General features: G+C 54.6%; 9 protein-coding genes across 9 annotated transcripts; 4 read left to right on the top strand and 5 right to left on the bottom strand.

The window, feature by feature from the left end:
- Window positions 1-824: 824 nt before the first annotated feature.
- BDZ83DRAFT_727562 (family 2 glycosyltransferase) lies at window positions 825-2,734 on the top strand. The gene is made up of 3 exons (XM_060512786.1): window positions 825-1,125; window positions 1,220-1,939; window positions 1,997-2,734. Exons 1-3 carry the CDS (start codon window positions 1,048-1,050, stop codon window positions 2,396-2,398), a joined length of 1,200 nt encoding a protein of 399 aa, XP_060369253.1. The 5' UTR covers window positions 825-1,047; the 3' UTR covers window positions 2,399-2,734.
- A 1,868-nt stretch (window positions 2,735-4,602) lies between these two features.
- Window positions 4,603-6,102, bottom strand: BDZ83DRAFT_569160 (squalene epoxidase-domain-containing protein; the record flags this gene model as incomplete). The annotated part of the gene is made up of 1 exon (XM_060504159.1): window positions 4,603-6,102. One exon carries the CDS (start codon window positions 6,100-6,102, stop codon window positions 4,603-4,605), a length of 1,500 nt encoding a protein of 499 aa, XP_060369252.1.
- A 528-nt stretch (window positions 6,103-6,630) lies between these two features.
- Window positions 6,631-7,104, bottom strand: BDZ83DRAFT_607067 (uncharacterized protein). The gene has a single exon (XM_060507409.1). The coding sequence runs from the start codon at window positions 6,935-6,937 to the stop codon at window positions 6,725-6,727; it is 213 nt and encodes a 70-aa protein (XP_060369251.1). The 5' UTR covers window positions 6,938-7,104; the 3' UTR covers window positions 6,631-6,724.
- Window positions 7,105-7,959: 855 nt separating this feature from the next.
- Window positions 7,960-10,767, bottom strand: BDZ83DRAFT_72228 (ATPase). Its single transcript, XM_060512461.1, has 2 exons — window positions 10,146-10,767; window positions 7,960-9,974 (listed from the first exon to the last, which is right to left on the bottom strand). Exons 1-2 carry the CDS (start codon window positions 10,612-10,614, stop codon window positions 8,098-8,100), a joined length of 2,346 nt encoding a protein of 781 aa, XP_060369250.1. The 5' UTR covers window positions 10,615-10,767; the 3' UTR covers window positions 7,960-8,097.
- A 353-nt stretch (window positions 10,768-11,120) lies between these two features.
- On the top strand, window positions 11,121-13,264 carry BDZ83DRAFT_607063 (uncharacterized protein). Its single transcript, XM_060507408.1, has 2 exons — window positions 11,121-11,137; window positions 11,215-13,264. Exon 2 carries the CDS (start codon window positions 11,451-11,453, stop codon window positions 13,113-13,115), a length of 1,665 nt encoding a protein of 554 aa, XP_060369249.1. The 5' UTR covers window positions 11,121-11,137; window positions 11,215-11,450; the 3' UTR covers window positions 13,116-13,264.
- Window positions 13,265-13,823: 559 nt separating this feature from the next.
- On the bottom strand, window positions 13,824-14,770 carry BDZ83DRAFT_648174 (putative Rab/GTPase; the record flags this gene model as incomplete). The annotated part of the gene is made up of 3 exons (XM_060510158.1): window positions 13,824-14,134; window positions 14,293-14,560; window positions 14,741-14,770. 3 exons carry the CDS (start codon window positions 14,768-14,770, stop codon window positions 13,824-13,826), a joined length of 609 nt encoding a protein of 202 aa, XP_060369248.1.
- Window positions 14,771-16,049: 1,279 nt separating this feature from the next.
- Window positions 16,050-18,593, bottom strand: BDZ83DRAFT_607059 (ATP synthase regulation protein NCA2). Its single transcript, XM_060507407.1, has 2 exons — window positions 18,407-18,593; window positions 16,050-18,319 (listed from the first exon to the last, which is right to left on the bottom strand). Exons 1-2 carry the CDS (start codon window positions 18,421-18,423, stop codon window positions 16,327-16,329), a joined length of 2,010 nt encoding a protein of 669 aa, XP_060369247.1. The 5' UTR covers window positions 18,424-18,593; the 3' UTR covers window positions 16,050-16,326.
- Window positions 18,594-20,325: 1,732 nt separating this feature from the next.
- Window positions 20,326-20,780, top strand: BDZ83DRAFT_72058 (uncharacterized protein). The gene has a single exon (XM_060512288.1). It carries the CDS (start codon window positions 20,368-20,370, stop codon window positions 20,677-20,679), a length of 312 nt encoding a protein of 103 aa, XP_060369246.1. The 5' UTR covers window positions 20,326-20,367; the 3' UTR covers window positions 20,680-20,780.
- Window positions 20,781-21,093: 313 nt separating this feature from the next.
- On the top strand, window positions 21,094-22,257 carry BDZ83DRAFT_648172 (fatty acid hydroxylase; the record flags this gene model as incomplete). The annotated part of the gene is made up of 4 exons (XM_060510157.1): window positions 21,094-21,107; window positions 21,214-21,325; window positions 21,397-21,540; window positions 21,604-22,257. The coding sequence occupies 4 exons, from the start codon at window positions 21,094-21,096 to the stop codon at window positions 22,255-22,257; spliced, it is 924 nt and encodes a 307-aa protein (XP_060369245.1).
- Window positions 22,258-22,292: the final 35 nt, after the last annotated feature.

The following is a 22,292-nucleotide window of genomic DNA, read 5'->3' as shown; positions in this document are numbered from 1 at the left end:
TAGACAAAGAACGACTGCCGCCATTTATCTGCGGAGGTATGGCGATTTGAGGCTTTCATCGCAGCGTGGGGTAAGGGTTGAGCTGCGGTCCTGGAATGTGGGTTGGCTCGGACCGCAACGGGTCTATTCATGGTACAGCATTGCGATGTCTTGGGTCGGAAACTGACGCAGCATGTTCGTTGACTGTGGTTCGGCTCGAAGCATGTCGTTGCCAGTCTCCATTGACCCCACACGCAATACTTGGGTCAAGGTATCCGTCCAGAAAAGAGATGTTGTTCAGCGACTCGAAGAATATGTTAGAGATGCATCGGCTGCCAGTCGTGTGCAGAAGAATCCGAATGAGTAGGGTTACGCTGATGAAATGCGAGAGTAGTGTAGACCCTCTCGGGTGGTGCCGAACGAACACGATGTTGCTCCCAAAAATAGGTATCCGTAGGTGAAGAATGCGATTCATGCCAAAGTCACATTTGCATTGAACATGCTGCCCGGACCCCGGGCCCATCTGAACTTGCAATGGAAGGTGCTAATGCGAGGCTACAGTGTACCTTATCCCCCACAAGCCGAAAATAGCGGGCAAGAGCATCCCCTCAGGGGACCTAGGTATCTGCCTGACAGCTTGAGGAAGGCACCTGGAGAGGCACGCTAGGCAAGGCAGGTACCTACCCCTCCATGCCAATTGGCTCTTGCCATTGGGAGGTGCCCCCAAGGGTCCGACCCAATTGGCCAGCCTCGTTAAGCCACAAAAGAGGGGCTCCCGCGAGCTGCCGCGTTCCGCATTACGTATCCCAGAACCCCAGAAACGGTGGTGCCGAAGTTGCTACATACTCGTCAATTCAGTCGATGCGTTCGTCTCATTGTCATTGAATTCAAGCTGCAGCTGCGGCAGTCGCAGCAATTTTCTTTCTCCTTCTGTTCTTGTGCGTGCAACAGATACCTCTTTCTTTTTCATTGTAATTCTCGCAACATTCGCTCTCTCCCCCTCGTCGGGATTCACCAAAGGCGATTCTGACACCAGCCAGCGCTCATGGTCACCATCGCAACTACACAATGGATCAAGTAACCCAGGCATCGTGGCCGGCCCTTGGCGTCGCGCTGCTCAGTCTTGCCGCTTTCGGTCTTCTTACTGTAAGCTACCTCCCCAATGTACAAAGACAGCTCGAATTTTCAACTAGATACCTCTATTTGAACCAAATTGAAGCTGACAATCTACTCTCGACAGATCTTCATCACCCTCCACCTCGTCGCTCCGAAGCCCCGCGCCGCACTCCCCTCCGAGAAAGTCTACCTCACCTCTTCTGCCTCCGGAAAGCCAGTCCAGGTCGCAGCCCCTTCTTGGTTTGACCGCTGGTTCGCCGAGCGCAGCGTCTCCGAGGCGCGCGCACACCTGACCGATCCTCGCGATGTCCCCGACTCGGGTGCGACAATCGACCCCGCGGACGTGCGCCTGACCGTCGTGCTCCCCGCCTACAATGAAGCAACCCGCATTCTCCCAACCCTCGAGGAAGCCGTTGAATATCTCGACGAGAACTTTGGCCGCCCCTCCTCCCCGACCAAGCCCCTTCTCAGTCCTACCGCTCCGCGCCGACGCTACCAAAATCCGCCCTCCGAGGCCCTCACCGGCTACGAGATCCTGATTGTGGACGACGGATCTAGGGACAGCACCGTCAATGTCTGCCTTGACTTTGCGCAGAAAAAGGGCCTCCACGATGTCATCCGCGTCATCAAGCTGGAGCGCAACCGCGGAAAGGGCGGCGCCGTCACTCATGGCTTCCGCCACGCCCGTGGCGAGTATGTGCTCTTTGCCGACGCTGACGGCGCTACAAAGTTCAGCGACCTGGGACGTCTGATTCAGGGTTGCGAGGAGGTTGTCGACGGCTCGCATCGCGGTGTTGCTATTGGCAGTCGCGCTCACCTCGTGGGCAGCGAGGCTGTTGTAAAGGTATACCCCCTCTCGCAAGACACCTAAATCCCATCTCAAAATGCTAATATGGTCTAGCGATCTGCCTTGCGCAACTTCCTCATGCGATCTTTCCACCTCGTACTAATGATCCTCACTCCGCCCGCCACCTCCCGCCTCCGCGACACCCAGTGCGGCTTCAAGCTCTTCACGCGCGCCGCCCTCCCACACATTGTCCCATACATGCATGCCGAGGGCTGGATTTTCGACATTGAGATGCTTCTTCTGGCCGAATCAGCCCCGCCAGCGCCCGTTCTCGGAGACGATGGCAGTGTTATTGGCACCAGCCCCGGTATTCGCGTGGCTGAGGTGCCCGTCGACTGGCACGAGGTCCCCGGAAGCAAGCTCAGCGTCATCTCGGACAGCATCAAGATGGCCCTCGGCCTGGCGATTCTCAGGGGTAGCTGGATGATGGGTGTCTACCGTCGGAGATTGACATGATACGTGTTTGTGCGGGCTTCGCTTCTTTGTGTTCTTATTCTCAACCCTTCTTGATCGTCTTGTCCAGAGTAAACCGAAGGGTGTTCATGGTTCCCCCTTATTCTAGATCGGGGTTGAAAATGCTGGTAGAAAAAGTTGTGATGCAGACTTTGGAATCTGCGCATATAGACAGGGCAAGGGTGGTTTGCCCACCTTTCATCACATTGGCAGGTAGAGAATCTAGCTAGGTCAATGGAATCCAGACATGAACCTTGGTTACTTGGTCATGCGCATGTGAGATGGCTCAACTACGTCCCAAGTAAAGGTGGTGAGTGCCCCAGTCTTCTGGTTCTGTCAGACAAGGTTCCCCATTATGCTACAAAGTCCTAGGACTAAACCCTGGCTCCATTGTTACGCATTGTCGTCCTCCACCCATGATAGTTCGTGCCTGGCCATGGGGAAATGAGTATGAGATTCCTGAAGGACCGACTAAGCCTTAAGTCTGACACACGTTTTCTACTTATCATCATTCATGGCAGTGTCATTGCAACTGGTGACCTTGACAGATCGTTAGTGGTATTTGTAAGGGGGGTGAGAGTCTTGGCCAAAGACTGAAAGCGAAACTACGATGACCGTTCTCCTGAGCCAATAGGCTATCACTCCTTAACCTTAAGCTCATGACATCTACCGCTACGCATCCTCGTCCGCAGTTTCACTATTGCGGTCCGGATTACGTTTCTTAATTGTTGCTCGTGTTTGTGACTTTCTTTGCTCAAGACACAAGTCGAACTAGATACGATAAAGCTTCTCCTTACTCTTGTCCTTATCGTACAGAGCATCGGTAAAAGATTTGAGGTCCGCTATAGTATTGCTAACAGCAATATCCTGAGCAACGAGTATCCTGGAGCTCGTCGTCCTCGTAGAGTGCATGCCAGGCCTGGACGTTGTTGCTCCAGTGGCGTATAAAGGAGTTCTAGTAGACGATGAGGTGACGGATGACCTCAGTCAAGTAGTTGCTAGAATATATGTGTTACGTATTATTAGTTCAAACCGTGTATAGTTGTCTTTAAATAATGGTATGAGAATGTGGTAATGTCCAGTAGCCGTGTTTGCTTGAGAGTGTTCATGGGTTATCTAGTAAGGAGATCCGGAAGAAGATCTGCGAGCTCAAGGACTATTATAAAGAGAGACCTTGGTCTTCTTCGTCACACCCAGGTTGGCCGTGTCCGGAAGAATACCGATCCTTTCCATGCGCGCCATGCTTGAGGTGGAAAGTCGCGGGCAGGGAAGGGTAGGGGGGGAACCTACGATATGCGGGCATCAAAAGCTACATGGACGGCACTCTATTCAACCAAGGCATGGAGGGCAAACTCGTACAGTCGTATCCGTATGTACGGAGCAGTGCCAGGAAATCCCTCTAGCTTTTACTTGGATGATGATCGCCCTAGCCACTTGGCCACCTCTATCACGGTCGCAACGAGCTCCGCCCGCGTCAACTCTCCCGTTCGGAGCCTTTCAAAGTTAGGATATCTCCCCCCCCCCTATTGCCGTACGCTGCCTCGGTCCTGTCTCATCCACAATAATAACGAAACTTCGCCCGCCACATTAGCAACAATGTTCCATCCTGCAACGAGCATATATGCACCGACCAGCACCTAGTAATTATTAAATTCTCACGCCGTATTCGAAGACGAATGTACATACAGCGAACGACGACTAACGACCAAGGACAAACAAAAGCCCAGCAGAACAAACAAAGGACATTCAGACATACCAGCAGCCCATGCCTCGCAACTATCCCTCACGCAATGAATAGCGAACAGAGCAGCCCGACTGGCGACCACTGAGGAGCACAATGATATCGATCACCACAGTCAAATTCCTACTATAGACTGACCAAAGGATTTTGTCAACGATGTGGATGCCTGCTGTACACAACGGAAGAGTAGAACAGAAGACAGACGTATTCGAACGTGATAATTAAAATTATGATATGGTCTGATACACCTGTATCTACACTCAAGGTGATCCAATGATCCGCTTCCATCCCAAATATGGTTTATCGTAACTGAGTATATATACAGCCCCGGGACGAGTAGGGGGGAGAATTGCCCCCTTTTTTGTTTCCTCTTTTCGTTGGCTCATCACTCATTCCGCCAACGTTCTCTTTGCTCATGTCTAATAACTCTGATGACAATGATGATCTTCATGGTCTAGTCGTTTCTTTAATTCAGCTCACGCCACATGACGGGCAAGAACACGACACTCGCCCTCCAGAGAATGAGAATGCCGTCAATGAGCGCCAGCGGCGCCTTCAAGAAACCGAAAACGCTACCGCTCATGAGGTTGAGAGCGTTGAGCCAGATAGCGAGGAAGGCGACGCTGAAGAAGTGGTACGCGAGCTTGCCTGGCTGGTGCATGAGGCCGCCCATGAGGGCCATGGGCTCGGAGGCGTGGCCGCGCTGGAAGTAGGAGAAGCATCCCATCTGCAGAGCGCGCAGCTGGCGGTCGTTTGCGGCGAAGAGGGCGTATAGAGCCATGGCCAGCACGTTGATGATGGACGTGAGGCTCTTGCGGCGCCAGTGGAATTCGCGCAGGACTCCCTTCAGGGCCACGGGGTCGGCGAGGTCGCTCACGCGCGAGGGATGGAGCAGGTCGGAGAGAATGACACAGTCGTTGAAGGCGACGGTCATGCCGCCGCCAGTGAGGGGGTGACGCATGTTGAGGGCGTCGCCCAGGAGGAGCATGCCGTTCGCTGTCTGGCGGGACGGAGGAAGATAGGAGTTGGGCATGGATCGGGGGATCTTGCCGTCGGCGAGAGCAGCCTCGAAGCATGGCCGCATCTGGGGGGGCAATGTGGGCATGACGACGTTCTTGATGTAGCCACGAACACCACCAGCAGCGGGCGAGGCTTCGGGGATATTGGCGGGCACGTCGATGAGCGCGCGGGTCTCGTGGGTGCCGATCTGGTACAGAAGGACGGGGAAGGCATTACCGATGCAGACGTGGCCGTAGCCGGGCGAGAGCATGGGGGCGTCGATGAGCTCGAGGGCGTAGAACTTTGACTTGACGACGGGTTCTTGCGGCAAGTACTCCTTGCGGAACTTGGAGGCGTAACCGTCGGCGATGATGGTCAGCTGGCCAAAGAAGTAGTCGTCCTTCTTCTGGCCCGTGGCGTCTGTCGTCTTGGACCTTACACCAAGCACCGTGTCCTTATCGTCGCCTTGTATCGTGGCCGTCACTTCGGTCTCGACAACGGTGATGTTCTCCTGTCTCATGCATGCCTGGCGCAGGTTGTTGATGAAGCGACCGTGGTGGAAGCATCTGCCCTCCTTCTGCTTCGCGCTCGCGGATGCGGCTTCGCTCTCTGAAGCATGGATCATACGACCGCTCTCGTCAAAAGAAGGGTAGGGGATGTCGATTCCGTCTCCATGAAAGCTGACTTTGTAGCCGTAGCAGGGAATTGCGTCAATGCCCTCGAGGCAGTCGGCCAGGCCTAGCTGACGCAGGGCGACGATGCCGCCGGGTTGCAGCAGCTCGCCGACAATGCGATCGGGCTCCTTCATCCATCTCTCGAGTAGGAGTACACTTCTTCCCTGCTGACCCAATGCGTATGCAATGGCGCACCCAAAGACGCCGGCGCCGACGACAACGACATCGGCCTCGTGGTACTTTGTGCGGCGCTCGGCGCGGGCGTCGGCCGCTGCTGTTGAACTTTCGATCATTTCAATTCGGCTCTCAGGGGTTCGTCTAGCTGGGTTTGAGTGTTGCTGTTGAAGCGTATGGTGGCGGGGGAAGGTGGTGGTGTTGCTGATTGTCGTGAATAGGCCTGTGCGAAAGAACGCTTTGATAGGAAAGGCAGCAAAAGGGGATGTTGAATGTCACCTTTGAGGGGAGCCTCGGATTCGGTCGTTGGGAGTTGCGCTTGGAAACGTTGGGGGGAAGCGTTTGGCTTTGGATAATGGGAAGAACGGGAGGGGAGGGGAATCAGAAAGTGAGACTGGTTGCCGCTATCGGGTTTTATGAGAGACCAGGCGAGATTGGAAGAGGTCGAGGGGTGGGAGGTGGTTAGACTTGTCGTTCATGTCCCGCCTCGAACGATATGGTGGCAGATGAAATCCAAACAAGAAAAAGAAGCGTGATGAGTGGACGATTCAGTTTAGCTGGGGCCCCTGCACTATAGCCTTTTGCCAGGGGGGAAGTAAAATGTTTCTTTCCGCGTTGGTTTTGTTTCCTCGCTGGCTTTTGTCACTACGGGCACACGTCTGGTAGATAAATTCTTGTGTAGAGCTACTTAAGCTATGGTACATGAGACGGTACATCAAGTTGTGATTGCGCTCAGTTCGTTTACGCAGTAGTAGTCGGGCCACCCAGTAATCCTCCTCTGTTCGAAGACACAAAGACCATAGACCCCTGGGACATCAAGACAAAAAGCGAAGCTCTCGGAGGATCCAGAAAAATTACAGAAGGCGATCTCAACGACAAGTCGTTCCATGGCGGCTCACGCCGTTGCAATCGAACCAATTGCCACGCTCCAATTAGTGCCCACACACCGCCCATTTCACGTGTCGAACCACGGTCATGCGTAATCGATTTCTGCTCGGCCCAAACATCAGGCACTTTCAGACTCCACCCTCTGGTCTCTTTGTTAAGCTGTTCCTGATTATTGCTCTCTTCTGCTGCTGCTCTGTGCTTCTGTGACACTGACAGGACCCCACATCTGCGAAGGGTACCTTGCATCTTCAAGCCCTCGTAGATTTCAGCCGGGCCGGTTGGGAAGGGTTGGCAGTTTTGGGTATCAGTGAGCTGACGCACCCTGATATTCCTCTACCCAAATGGTACAACATCGTCTCCAAGACCTAGAACTTACAGTGACCGTCACCAGATGTTGGTCGACATGATCCATTGATACTCCGCCGTGCGTGGGTTCCAGAGACTAACGCGAAAAAAGGGGGCGCTGCGTCGCCCCATCTCAATGCAATCCGTCGGTAGCCAATCACGGCTCTGACACACCTGTTCAATAAGTTGCACCACCAACCCTTCAAAAAGTTTCAGTTCCACTGGTCTCGATTGGGCGAGTATATCGTGGCATGTGAAAGTCTTCGCAGGCGAGTGTCTTGCGAAAACATACCTGTGCCTGACTTCATGCCTCACAGCACAGATAGAACATGGTCTGATGTCACGGCTGCTTCAACATCGGGGGCCTGCATGTACAATGTATAATACCAGATGCGTCCCGTCTTGCAAACGGGAACCAACAAACCTGGCAGGTGCAGTGTGAGTTCATCAGTTCTGCGGAGCCGCAATGTTGAGACTACTCAATGGTTAATGCAAAAGGGAAATTCGGGTCCGAAATCAGAACCTCGGCGCGATTTTCCGTGAAAACACAGTGGCGTATTAGATTGAGTCGTAAAAGAGCATTTGAAGCAGTTCGGATGCGAGATGATGGGCCAGGATCATCTAGCTTTGCAGTTACGTAGAACCTGCCAGTCGATTAACTATCTCAGAAACCTCTATGACTTTTCACAGGAGTGGCCTCTTGGAAAGTAGCATCCCTCCTAAGCTGCATGCATCCATTCTCTCGTATGACCGTAGAGAACACTTACACAAGCTATGCGATTACTGAAGGGCTACATAATCTATGCCTTGAGAGTATCAAACTCATTAGGAGGATTAACACCAGCGATGCCAACCCGCAAATTATGCCCAATCACGACTCTCTATTTCTGATTCTGGTGCTTCATAAACTGCTTCGACCACCTCTCGTAGCCGTCCAGCATCTGGTGCGTGATACCCTTGGGAACAGACTTGATGGCGTCCACAATATCCTCCATGCAAACCTTGACCTGCTCCGCCTCCCCATCCAACCTGACGCCGCCGCCACTACCTTCTTCCGTAGCCCCAATGTGCGTCCTGCTCAGCGTCTTGCTCAACGCCGGCTCCGTCGCCACGTTGACAATCTGCTTAATCTCGGCACCCGAGAACCCTTCCGCCAGCCTCGATAGCTCCGCCACGTCCACATCCGCCGCGAGGGGAAGCTTGCGCAGATACAAGTTAAACACAGCCTCCCGACCCGCGGCGTCCGGCGGACCAACGTACACGATCCGGTCGAAGCGGCCGGGCCGGAGGAGAGCCGGGTCCATGGCCTCGGGCCGATTCGTCGCGGCCAGAATAAGCACGCCCGAGAGCGCTTCGAAGCCGTCCATCTCGGTCAACAGTGTCGTGAGCATATTCACGGCACCCTGGCTCTTTGCGGCACCGGCACCGCCGCCATTGCCGGCGCGCTGGCCGCCGATAGAGTCGATCTCGTCAAAGAAGATGATACTCGGGCTCGCGGCGCGCGCGCGCTCAAAGAGCTGCCGGACGGCGCGCTCCGACTCGCCCACGTACATGTTGAGCAGCTCCGCGCCCTTGACAGCAAAGAAGTTGAAGCCGGACTCGGTGGCCATGGCCTGCGCCGACAGCGTCTTTGAGCATCCCGGCGGGCCGTAGAGGAGGAGACCCTTTGGCGGGGTAAGGATGAGCTTCTGGACCGTCGGATCGTTTGTCGTGGTGAGGGTGATCATGTTGCGCAGGGCGTTCTTGAGGCTCTCCTGCCCGCCGACGTCCTGCCAGTGGATGGTGGGCGGCTTGAGGTTCACGTCGTGCATGGCCGTCGGCCTGGTGGAGCGGAGGGCGTGCTCGAGGTCCTCGCTGGAGAGGTACGGGGTGCCCAGCGCCTCCTCGTCGTAGCCGGCTTCGTCTGGGTCGAGACGCTCTGCCGAGATGATCATTGCGTTTTCGATGAGTCTGTCGAGGTCGCTTGCGTTGTAAGCATGTGTTTGCTGTGACAGCTTGGCCAGCATCACGTCCTTGACCTCTGGCTGGATGGGTATTTCAAAGGATTTGAGAATCTCGAGTCGGCCCTCTGCGTTGGGTATCGAGAGGGGGATGTTCCGCTCGAATCTCGTTCTCTTTTGTAGCTCGGGAGGGACGTCCGTCATGTAGTCTAGACAGGTGGCGATGACCACGACCTTTGGTAGTGTGCCGTTCTTGAGGGCGTCCTCGGCCAGCTGGTCAAGCTGCTGGCCTAACCGTTGGGTGATGGCCGTGGAGTTTGCCCGGTCTTTCCCAATCAGAGCTTGGAGGCCATCGATGAGGATGATGCTGGGCTGCATCGTCCGCGCTTGCTTAAAGACCTCCTCGACGGTCGACGACTTGTCGTTCTCTTCGATCCGGAAGACTCGGCCCCAGCCCGTACTCGCTATCCGGTTCAGGATATACGACTTGCCTGTACCCCGTCCGCCGTGGATGACGATTCCGCATGATTTCTGTTGGCCCTTGTAGACGAACTTTGCGTTGAAGCCACGGAGGAAGCTTCGCAGCTTCTTCTCTTCCGCATGTAAACCAGGGATATCCGGAACCACTAGTTTCGTCACGTCGCGGACTTCCTCGACTGGCTCCTTCTCCTCGCCTGAGACGATGGTGGGTACTGTTGAGACGACATAGCGGGCTACATTATGTGTCTGGCCGTCTACGGATGTGATTCTGAATATTTGTTTTGACCCAGGTGCCACACACTCAAACTTCATGCCCGGAAAAACTTGTTCAGCCCGGCCTGAAAATAGTCAGCACCAGTTCTACAGCAAGTCTGAAGTGAAGAGAGGCTATCTCAGATATGAGCATGAGATGTAAATGTGTTATTGCGCATAGAGGCCATATTAGAATATCACAGGAAGACTGGCGGCAGCCAGGTTTGGTTGAAATGAGGAAGAACTGCGCAACTCACCAAGATAGAATCGGATGACTCCCACCCAAGCCCCCTCCCACGCTTTAATCTCGGCCTTTTCCCTCTCAGACGTCGTCACAGGCAGAATACTAACCGACTCAGCGTCAAGCACCGCAGAAGTCTCCGTCATCGTAATCGTAATCTGGTCACCCAGCTCGAACCCGCAGGCCTCGCGGTACGCCTCGCTCATGAGGATGATGTTGGGGCTGATGTTCTTATCCGCGAGCGTCCAGAGCGCGGCCTCTCGGCGCAACGGCTCCGTTGACGTCGTCGTCGCCGCAGATTTGGCCGCATCCTGAGCGGCGGTCCTCGTAACGACGCAGCGCCTGCCGTTGTCGACGCTCCCCGTAAGCTGGATCAGGGAGTCCCGGTTGACGTAGATTCTCGAGGCACCTTTGAGCGTCGACTTTTCGAGCGTCTTGTCGAAAGGCGCCAGGGGGCGGACCTTTCCGTCGATGGTCTTGGCCATAGTCTGTGATAGCCGGAGGCAGGGTTGATATCGTGTCCCTGGTGGCCGTCGTCTTGACCCCGGCGAGTCTCTCACTGAGTGCGCAGCTCAGCCCACCGGACAAACAAGTCGCGGATTGCCTGAGTGTAATCCGATGAGAGGCTGGAAAAACGTCAGATCTAGAAGAAGGTAAACCGAAAGCCTCCCGTTCCTGAATCTTTCGTCTCTTGTGACCTGTCGGAAGAGCCTGTGTTGTTCAGACGACGTTTATTCTTCATCCGTCACTGCCCACATGAGTTGACAATGGTGTAGGGCCCAGACCGGGGTATGGCATCGAGAAAACCCTGCGACAAGAAGATCCGGCAACGATGGATTTTTCAACGAAGCAACTGTGACAGCCACAGTCCCGACTTCTATTCCAGCAGGTATTGTGAGGGTATCAACGTCTCTATGAAATTCCCTAGGTATTTTGTTGGATTTTATCTACTTTCTTGAGCTCGTGCCATGTAGATATGTTTCCTCAGTGAATCGTCCGGGATTTCGTGTAAGTGAGCCATGAAAAATTCAGAGACCCCTCCCTCCCCTCCACCAGGTCCCGACTCCCGACTAATTTTCCTCCAGACATCGGCCCCACACCAGCTCAAGTCGAGGGTACGTACCTACCCTGCCACGCCCTGTTCAACGTCGCAGCAAGCAAGAAAGTTAGGTCCAGCCTTTAAACTTCTTTCTTTACTTACAACAGCCTCCTCCACCTCTACCACGGAAGCCTCAAAGACGCACGCGAACCGATATACGAGAAGCCTTTCTCTCCCAACCCTTGTCCTCCGACTCGACGAAGCCCAAGTCCCTCCGGGCCCATGCAATGGGCTGACCTCCGAGGGCTGCGCAGCTCGACCCTCAGAGTTGCCCGGATGACCACAATCGCAGCCCGACGACGGCTCCCGCTGTTGCAGCAGCTGCCGTTACCACAGACGCCAGCATCTACACTCCGACGATTCTTTCGCGCAGATCACGACTCTGGCACACGACTCTTCTCGACCCAACCCCAGCGCAGCTCACCCGACGACAAATGGGGCAAGAAGAAACCGTCACGGAAAGAAGAGCCAAAGGCAAATCCGCCTTCGCTTTTCGAGGAGCTGTTTCCAAACGATGACATTTACTCTCACTCAAGTCGTCGCAACAATGAACAGGATGATGGAGAAGGCAAAGGCAAGGTCAAGGTCCGGTTCCTGACCTCCACCGACCCGGAAAAGTCCGAGGCGACAGAGTACAGACTGAGGCAACTGGAGCGCAAGAACAAATCCAGCAAGGCAGGAGGCGAAGCGGCCGGCAAGATTGCAGACTTTTTTGAGTCGAGCGCACGTGAAAAGGAGAAAAGGGACAAGGCCGCCGACGGAGAGAGCTCCTCCATCTTCAACGAGCTCTTCTCGTCCCCGGGATCGGGAGGAGCAGAGTCGGCGGCGGGAGCAGTGCTGGGCAAAGGAGGCGTCGAGGCCTTGTTGAGGAACTCTCAGGCCGGTCAGAACCTATCCGAAGAGAGATCCGTAGATCACAACGACCTCCAATCCTGGATCGACTCCCTCCCGAAAGACGACGCCGCCAACACCGACTCTTCGGAATCAGCGTCCCCAGAGGAGAAGGAGGAGGCGGCGGCGGCCAAGGCCGAGCGCTCCGCCATGCTCATCCTCTCCAACGCCAGTCCGAATCTCATGGAGACCGACTTTTACCGTATCGGGCCCCAGGGCCAGCACCTCGACGGCTGGAGCGCCTCCATCACCAAGGTGATGCAGGCATACGACTACGGCACCCTGGCACCCATGGACCGCTACTTCATCCTCTTTGACTCCCACGCCGCAGCAGCAGCATACCAGCGTGAAGCACAACGCCTCCACGCCCTCGCCGGCCGCGCCCTCACGTCCCCCGCCGCCGGCCTGGCGTCCGCAGAAACCTCCTCCACATCCTCCCAAACATCAGTCTTTAGCCTCGCGCCCCCCTCCAAGACGCCCCTCAACCTCCACCTATACAAACTCAACCGCGCCACCGAGGCCCGCCTCGAGACTTTCAGCATCCAAGGCCTCCTCAGCATGACCCCCGAACCGCCCCCGCGCGCAAACGCTCACGTCGTCCTCTCCCTCGACGGCGGCACCCTCGACCAGCGGAGCCTCTCCCACTGGATCCGCCGCGACGCCCGCGACCGCAACCTGGGCTGGCCGGTGCAGCACTTGCGTCCGTACTTTGCGCCCAAGGTGCACCAAAGAACGGCGACGAAGGCGCAACAGCCTACGGAGACAGAGGAGGGCCTCGTCTACGACGAAGATGATGCGGCTCCGGCGGTGACGGAGGCCGACTCCGGACGCAGAAGCACCCCCAACGCGCTGGACGAGACGGCCCCGTCCGGCCGGTTCGTGGTGTCGTTCCCAGACGTGCATGAAGCGAGGCGTTTTGTTCGTGCGTGGCATAAAAAGGAGCTTATCCTGACGAATGACCAGAGCGTAATTGTAAACACGCATGTAGTGTGGTAAATGTCACAGGTAGCAGCGACCGTCGATAAAGAAGTGTATAGTAACACGTTGTAAGATATACCCGGGAGTATGTTTAGGGAGCATGTGTATATCAAAAAGGCCAAAGCCCCTCAAATGTAAAACTTCATCAAGCATATTGGGAGCACCCAAGGGGGGGAAAAAAGGATGTATTATAAAAACCCAGAAATAAAAACCCGAAACTCCAGACCAGATATTTACTCTCTAGGAGGGTTCGATGAAAAGGCGCTATCGGCAAGAAACCACATGACAAATAACCACACAGTGCTTTCTCCTCGTAGGAAGGGGAGGCCTGAGGGCAGGCTGGTGAGCGAGAGCGCCCGCCGTGTTTCTCGTCGTCGAGCACATACACAACGCACGCCCAGCCGGTCGGGCCCATCATCAAGTTTTTCCCTTTCTCGGCCAATTGCCTCGCCGGAAGCCCCGGCCCTGCCTCTCGGTTGGCCCCTGTTATGTCCTCTTCTCTCTCACCGAGTTTCTCTGCGTGTCCTTTCCGGCGGGCAGACCCGCTGTGAAGCCCCATATGCCCATGTCTCTCTCTCCTTTCATGCTCGTCTTCAAGTGCCTCTGTAGGACGTCGCTGTCCCCGGCGGCAGCGCGGAATCGACACAAAGTACTCAAATCTTGCTTTCGGAAATACACACAGCATCGAAATCGAGCGGTCCCGTGCCCAAGCCCCGTTCCGTTACTTTAGCAGCACTTTCCGCCGGCTCCACTTGACTCGCCGACGTTTACGCCCGAGGCGGCGGGTTGCTCGTTCTTCTGGTTGTCGATCAGACGCTTCTTGATATCGGCGGCGAGGGAGTAAAAGGCCTTGTCGATGTTGATGTTGCTCTTGGCCGAGACCTCGAGGAAGGGAATGCCGAGCTCGTCGGCGAGCTGCTGACCGCGCTCGGTCGAAACGACACGCTTCTCTTCCCAATCGCACTTGTTGCCGATGAGAATCTTGTTGACGCCCTCAGTGGCATGTTGCTCGACGTTGGCGAACCAGGTGCGGATGTCTGCGTGGAAGGAGTATCGTTAGTCTTTTGTTCACGTATGTCTATCCTATCATGTAGGGTTCCTTTTGCAATGGCAATTGTAGTACTACACGGTTCGAGATAGAACCGCCAGCAGTCGTGCAAGTGAATCGCAATGCATGGGAAGGGGAACGACGTACTGTTGAAGGAGCGCTCGTCGGTGACATCGTAGACAAGCAGAATGCCCATGGCGCCACGGTAGTAGGCGGTGGTGATTGTGCGGAAGCGCTCTTGGCCGGCGGTATCCCAAATCTGGAGCTTGACACGCTTGCCGTCCAACTCGATGGTGCGGATCTTGAAATCAATACCGATGGTCGTGATGAAGGACGGCGTGAACGAGTCTTCGCTGAAGCGCAACAGGCAGCAGGACTTGCCTACGCCCGAGTCGCCGATCAGCAGAAGCTTGATCTGAGGTGCTGGTCAGCCACATGTGAACACGATGTCATGTTTGCCCTGCCGTAATGTTTCGCACGGCGGAAGAGGAAATGGGATGATGCTCTAAAGGACTGTGTTCGAGGGTAGGTGACGGTATCTTGAGCGAAAAGGGCGGGACGATGGTAAGGAGGGGCAGCGGCATTCGACACATACAAGGAAGTCGTAGTTGCGGTTGCTCGACATTTTGGCGGCGGATGTTGATGGGGACTAGACCGAGGGGGCCGATCTAAAGGGGACGGTATTGCTGCTCCGAGCGACGTACGTGCCAGGCAAGTTGAGATCGGGAGAATGCGAATGAGAGGGTGATTGTCGTGATCTTGTCGTCGGATTCGGGCAGCGGTTGGGGGAGAGGCGATTGAGATGTTGGTAGGAGACGGGTCTAGGTAGTTTGTCGTAGTTAGGTAGGTGGTAATAGTAGTAGTATGTACGAATAGTGAAGGTAGGCACGTAAAGTGCTGGGCTGCGGACGAGGCGAGGCGCTGCAATGTACAGTCCACCACACTGTGAAGAGGTACGTATCCCCGTACGTGGGTAGGTAGCGTCGAATCGCTTGGTCTTTTTTGGGGGGGTCAAGTGTGGCGCCTGCCGTCTGGGGTAAGATACTGGACCCGGCCTCTTGCTTGACCGATCCGACTTGACCTGTGCTTGTGCTGGGACAGGGCCTGAGGGATTTGGTGACTTGGCGGTGCTACCTAAGGTAACAGCGGTCTTGGGTTGAGAAGTCGGTACCTACTGCAATGTGAATCCCGCCGCGGAAAGTGAGATGTTCTAATCAAGTCCGCTGTTGAATATCCGCAGTGACAAAATTCAACTGCTTCCGGCACTAGGTATGGTAGGCCTCGGTGAAATCAGATAGCTAAGGTAGCCACGACTCACTACCGTGAGTTGGTCAAGGCACAGTGTCCGCCAAGGAGAGTAGACGCGACGACGTCGGATCTGCGTCGGAGGGGAGCGAAAGGTTAAAAGAAGCAGAACTTCCCTGGTCGATCCAAGCACCCTGTTGCAGAACACCGAGCAAGTGAATTTTTGGGGAACAATATACAGCATTTCAGCGTACGGACACTTCCATGATGGCAACCATCCAAGGACGGTTCTGGCTGGGTCTTGCAAGGCTCGCTCACCAAAAAGAAGCGATATGACAACAACACCTCAGCCACCAGGCATTAAAATGTCCAACAACCTAGTCGTTATCTGAAAACTCGATGCGTTGTCTCTGCCATGGCACTACACCCCTTTTGCTACCAGATGTGCTCGGTCTCCCGCCTTCGCCAGACTTGTCGGGAATCAGGAGGCTACCAGCGAAGCCACACCAAACGTCATCGCACTGTCTCGCCTCATGGTCCAGGTCCAGCCAGATCCAGCCAGAACTGGGTCACGCGTCCGTCGCCTGAGCATCTTGGGTGGCGGTCGTTCCATGGTCACAAGAGACGTTGTTGAGCCTCCGTCACGTTCACTCGTTGGCCAATACGTAACCCGTTCAATTGCACTTCAATTCAACTTTTGGTCTAAACACCTTTCCTAGTGACAAATGCCGCCTGCTAAGCTCCGGTACCAATGTGCGATGCTCCGTTGACAATTCATGAAGGCCTCCAGTGGTGTACAGATGTGGTACAGGTCCACCGAAAAAGGCCGTTCCCGCTGTGCGTAGTAAAATAACCTGAATGCTGAAGCTCAAATCCGTAAGACCGTGTATCCATGCGAATCACTATTGCGCCTGAGGTTCTCCATCCTTCGTTGTTTTACTGTAGCCACTTGGCGTACGCCCAGCGAATGCGATCCAAAGCTCTAACTTGCACCTGAATCCCCTTCAGGTTGGCAAGATCATCCAAATCCTCGAGGAACTCTCGCTGCCTGTCGCGAGGCAGCGCTCTCTGCATCAAGTTGCGCAGCACGTGGACTTCGCACAACAGGAGGCCGTGGTCCTTGTAGGAGAGGAGGTTGTTCTGAGAAGGCGTCGCCTCTGAAAAGATCCGGTCGATGTTGCGCAGCACTCTGATGCTCTGTCCAGTCTTGCGGCTTTGCCGGGCTCCCTTGCGAGCACCAAAGATGCCGCGAAGATACTGAACAATGCCAATAGAGACAAGCACACCAGGCGTCAGACCCACAAACCCAAACACCAGTTCCTGGCTCTTGAGGAGAGAGTCGATGCCGCTGATGGCCACCTCCAGGTCGACCTTGGTCTTCTGCACCTGGATGAGTAGTGATCGGACGAGGTCGCCCTTCACCGCCCCGACAAAGGGGGTCCGCAAATCCTTCTCGTATGCACGCAAAACCGGCGTGACGTCTCCCTCGCTGACCTTGGTGCGGATTATCTCGATCTGGGCGTCGGTGAGGGAAGACCCGTCGCCTGCAAAATGAGGCTTGTCCAAAGCAAAGTCCACAACCATGCGCTCCAGGCTTTCTCGATCGGCTTTCAAGCTGTCTCGGCTCATGATGGCGATCTCGCTGCTCGAGTCGTGTCGAATAGTCCCAACAATCTTGCGTGTCGGTTCGATAACCCAGTTGAACCAAAAGTCTCGTACCGTGGATCCAATATCCCGAATCCAGCTGATGATTTCTGCGCGTCTGTTGGCAAGAAGTCGAAGGACAGTCGTCGAGGAAAGGAGTGCTGCTGTTGCAGGCAACCAGTATCGGATGAATCTCGACGGGCGGCCGTTCTCTCGAACAAGCAGCTGCGCAGACATGACGTGGTTGGGGAGGCCGTTATCCAGAAGGTTAAGAAGACGTCTAGCGAGCACAGAGGGCTTTTCCAGAGCGTTGGCGTCCTCGATATGAATGCTAAGCTCGGGGTCTTCCTCGACTCCAGCGAACACCTTGTCCTCGAAATCGTTGACGCCAGACTCGAGAGTCAAGGCCTCCTTGAGAACCATGTCCATAAGAGCCACGCTTCGCTCAACCACGCCCTTCCAGTCATGGCTGTTGACGCCGGCTTCGCTCTTATCGTCGTCTTCGTCTCCTCCAAAAGTTAAACCTTCGTCGACGAGCACACCAAGACCGCTTGCAATCATGTCCCGCAAGCGCCTGAGATGTGCCAATTTCCTCCGAGCCTCGCCGCGGCTAAGGGCCACAGGTGATAGGACCTTGCGCTGAAGGGTCGTGATCGATGAGTCCCGAATGCTGTCCCGTACGATGCCGTAAAACTGTTTCCATTGCTGCGATAATCCTGTACGGGTGGATGCGACAATATCGCCCGGCGTTTGGCTGAGATTCCGAATTCGGTGCTTGCTCTCGTGATAGACGTCCTTGGTCAAGGACCACAAACGCAACGGTGACGTCTGGACAGTGTATAGACTGCTGTAAGTATACGAGCTCAATACCTCGTCCCAGTACCACATCTCATCACTGAGAGGGATAATCTGATCCAGAAGTGTGTTCAAAATGATACCGTAAGTCTGAACGGTAGCCTTGCTGACGAGTAGCCACTCGATCTCCGACTGGTACGGGCCTCGTCTAGCCTCGTCATCCTGCTCCGCTTGGAAGTCCCACTCGGCAAGTTTGGATTCTTGCAGTAGAGAACGAATCCTCTGGGCGGGGAGTAGAGATGACGAAGTTGAGGTGGTGGACAGAGCCCTAACAATATGTAGGAGCTCCTCAATTCTCGGCGACGACAGGGCGTCTACGGTGGCCGAGTGAAAAATGCCATGCTCTTCTGCAGACAGCTCGCCATCTTCTTGGGATAGACTCAGACCTAGTGGAATCCGATCCAGCTGCGCATCTAAGCGGCGGACTTGGCTAGGTGCAGGGAAGGGTTGATGTCAACATTCAAATATTTTGTTTGGGATGACGGGAAGTCAAGGAAAGATGGGACGGAATACTGACTCGGCAACAACAGACATTATAGCTTCTCACTCAGAGAGCACTCCTCCTCCACTTTCATGGATCGGTTGTGATCGAACTCTCGAGACTGTGAGGATTGTAGTCGTGTGAGGATGGATTTGATGGAAGAATGCAGTAGTAGAAGTTTGGGTTAGACGTCATCAGGTAAGCGAATGCCCCGGGCAACTTGGGCGAGCCTGCAGCTGACAACGCGGTGAGCGGCGACTGGAGAGAACCTACGTGGGATGACAGGTGGGGCCTCCTGGGTCACTTAGTCAGCCAGCGCCGCTGACGGAGCTGGACTGTAAGAATAGGTGCCTTTCGTTGAGGATGAGCTAATCATCCTGCGTTTGCTTTTACCTATGAAAAGGCTCGGTTTGGATTTATAGCAAAAGAGTTTCGTTTACCTCAGCTATTCGAGCTCCTCAAAGGCATCTCCATTCTTTGAGGTCCTTTCATCATGTTCAGACAGTTCCAACCCGACTGTAGGCCTACCATGCCATGCAGATCAGATACATCATTTAATAACCAAAGAGGCGTTGCCATTGGTTTTGCTAGAGCATATGAGTTCCAAATCTGAAGATACCTTTACTGACATAGGGTACTTGACGAATCCCACTCAGCGATAGGAATCTGCAATTGCGCCGTCCGAGGCCAGCTCGCTTGTCACTCGCACGTGAAATACCTCGCTGACGCTGAGATTAGAATGTCAAGTCATGAGGGGCCGCGACTCACCTTTTGCTCATGAAAGCCAACGTCCACTTTGACGTGTAGACGCAAAGAGCTGTGCAACATGCCCATAGATTTGGCTCTTGATTTGCTTCAAGAACCGTGAAGACCGATTTTTGATCTTAGTTCTTTGAGGTCACCGGCCATGTTGCGCTTTGGGTGCGTTTATGGTATGTGACTGCAAGGGACTTTCCGGCATCAGATACAATAGATCTAGTCGCGTTTAGATGTTCAACATGGGAGCAAGTTGGACTGGTCTTATCATTATTAAGAATGACAGGTTAGTGGCAACCACAGGCTTGTTTGACACAAGAGCTCGGGCTTGTCAGTCTGGCTTCATCATTCATGCAGGACTAGGAGACCTCATGAGCTCCTAGCCTCAACTTGTGCTTGACAAACAATGATAATGAGGACTTTTGAATTGTTGCTGACTGGAAATATACGAAAGTAGACAGTGCCGGTCAATTCCAAGCTAGGCTTTTCGAGGTAGACATGGAATATCGGATCAAGTTTGACCGGAACACGCCATTTTGACATGAGCATCCACGGCACCCCATGCTTCGCCCTGCCGGAGCGTACCAGCCGTGGGTACGGCCGGGTCTCTTGACAGCTGGGTCAGGGCTACGCCGCAGAGGAGGTCAGATGGATCTCATCGGCAATTGGATGTGGTAGATTCGGAGACGTGGAGCATGTCACTGTCATTGAAGATTGTTCTGGCTTGTGTTTTTGAGCAGCTATATTGGAGCTAATGGGGGCGAAACGGGTAGCGTTAGGCCATAGCGAATTCCTTTGGCAAGACGTGCGACGCGCAACCTGGAAACATGCCCCTCCTTCATCGTATTCGGGTTGAGGGAGGGTACGTACTCGTGCAAAGATGAGCGCGCCAAAAAGTCGAGGTGCGAGGTGCAAGGCGTTCCATGCATGGCGATAAGACAGCCCTGCCCACCTGGAAGGGTAACAGATATCGGCCTCCTTCGATTGCTCGCGACGGGGCGCGATGCTCATGCACCAGTGCTTCTTCTGAGAAGATGATGCCAACATTGAACACAGCTCAAACCTTCCATTGAGAGCTGATCGATGAAGAAGGTTGACATTGAATTAGACTGCCGCCACCTGATTTCAACTACTTGGCTTCGTTAGGAGCTTTACCTCTACGTACCTTATTTCAGGTGTCTGGCTTTGCTGGAAGCTCAGAAACAGCATAAGAGAGAAATGAGCTTTGTCCCATCCCTGAAATGTTTCCTTGCCCCGTGCCTCCCGCCTGTTCGGCCTTTCCCTCCCCTCGGCCCCCCTACGATTGGCAGAATGGCAGAGCCAACAACGCCTGGCGCAGCTGTCACACACCCTTTTGCCTCCCGAAATCTCGCACACCGCCCGACCCAGTCGCCAGGGCACGCCTGCTTCCTACTGGCCAAAGCCCACCACGGAAGACGGAAGGACCCACGAGCTGCATGGTTCGATGTTCAGATGCAGCTTCCCATTGGCTCATGGCACAAGAATGGGCAAATCCCAACTCGCGTCCCCACGCTGTCGCTCAGAAAGGGTGAGAGATGCACAGGGGCGTTTTCAAAAGGTACCTAGCACAATTCCAGAATTAACCTAATATTAAGTCACCTCGAGTAGGTAAGGTAAGTATTTTTTTTATTTTTTCTTTCTCTCTCTGCGGTGACAAGCACCAGAGACGCAGGTGCCATTTCCTTTCCCCGTCAACCGAAATGATCCATGGATAAAACCTCAACAAGACCCGGCCCTGGACCCTTGACCTTGCCGCCCGCCGTCCTTTTTTCCCTTAAACCTCCCATCGCCACCTAAACACCACCCTCGGCGCATTGTTGAAGGAGTTGCGACTGTCTTTCCTTTCCCTCTCAGCTTCCTCTTCGCCAACTTTGGCTTTTCCCATACACATCCATAATTCCGCACTTGTTGAAGCACACAAAGTCGCAAACTTGCGCTCCGCCATCATGGCCGCTTTCATGTGAGTTTCGCCCCGTTTCTTCCCCCGATCCACGGCGCGCCCCTTTTATAGCCCTCGAACACAATCTTGAAGCGAACAGTCACTGATCTGGTTTTGTGCGAAACAGCAACTCGACCGTCATCAACACCGCCTTCAACCACACGCAGCCGTACTTCAGTGTCCTCGAGGAGGTCTCCAAGTACAATGTCCAGCTCAACTATTTTGAGCGCCTCTGGGCCGTATGTTCTCACCTCATCGCCTGCCTGTGCCAACCAACGTCATGACAATGCGACTGACACCTTCCATATAGGCTTGGTATCTCTGGATGCAAAACGACACCCTCGCCACTGGCATCATGAGCTTCGTCATGCACGAGACGGTCTACTTTGGCCGCAGTTTGCCCTTCATCATCTTCGACCTCATCCCCTGGTTCCACAAGTACAAGATCCAGCCTGTAAGCAACCCTCCGAATTTTATCATCACAATACTCCGGATATCTCCGCTGACGCTGAAGTAGCAAAAAATGCCGACACTCAAGGAGCAATGGGACTGCGCCATGGTCGTCCTCATCAGCCATTTCACCGTCGAACTGCCCCAGATCTGGCTCTTCCACCCTCTCGCCACGTGGTGCGGCATGGAGTACAACGTCCCCTTCCCGCCTCTCTGGAAGATGGCCATGCAAATCTCCATCTTCTTCGTCATGGAGGATACCTGGCACTACTGGTTCCACCGCGCCCTGCACTACGGCCCTCTCTACAAGGCGATCCACAAGCTTCACCACTACTACTCTGCGCCTTTTGGTCTCGCCGCCGAGTACGCCTCACCCATTGAGGTCATGCTCCTCGGCATTGGTATCGTCGGCTCGCCCATCTTCTGGGTCACCCTCACCGGCGACCTCCACCTCCTGACCATGTATGCTTGGATCGTCCTCCGTCTCTTCCAGGCCATCGACGCCCACAGCGGCTACGACTTCCCCTGGAGCTTGCGCCACTTCTTGCCTTTCTGGGCCGGTGCCGACCACCACGATCTTCACCACGAAAAGTTCATCGGCAACTACGCCTCCAGCTTCCGCTGGTGGGACTACTGCCTCGACACCGAGGCCGGTCTCGAGGCCCACAAGAAGCGCCGCGAGAAGAAGATTCAGGCCATCAAGGCGCAAAAGTCTCAGTAAATTTACTCTTGCTGCGGCTGCAAAGCCCTTTTGCG

The sequence above is a fragment of the Colletotrichum acutatum genome (assembly GCF_030867785.1).
Source record: "Colletotrichum acutatum strain CBS 112980 chromosome Unknown BDZ83scaffold_13, whole genome shotgun sequence".
Classification (NCBI taxonomy): Eukaryota; Fungi; Ascomycota; class Sordariomycetes; order Glomerellales; family Glomerellaceae; genus Colletotrichum; species Colletotrichum acutatum.
The sequence above is the reverse complement of the archived record's forward strand: the minus strand, read 5'-3'. Positions and strand labels throughout refer to the sequence as shown.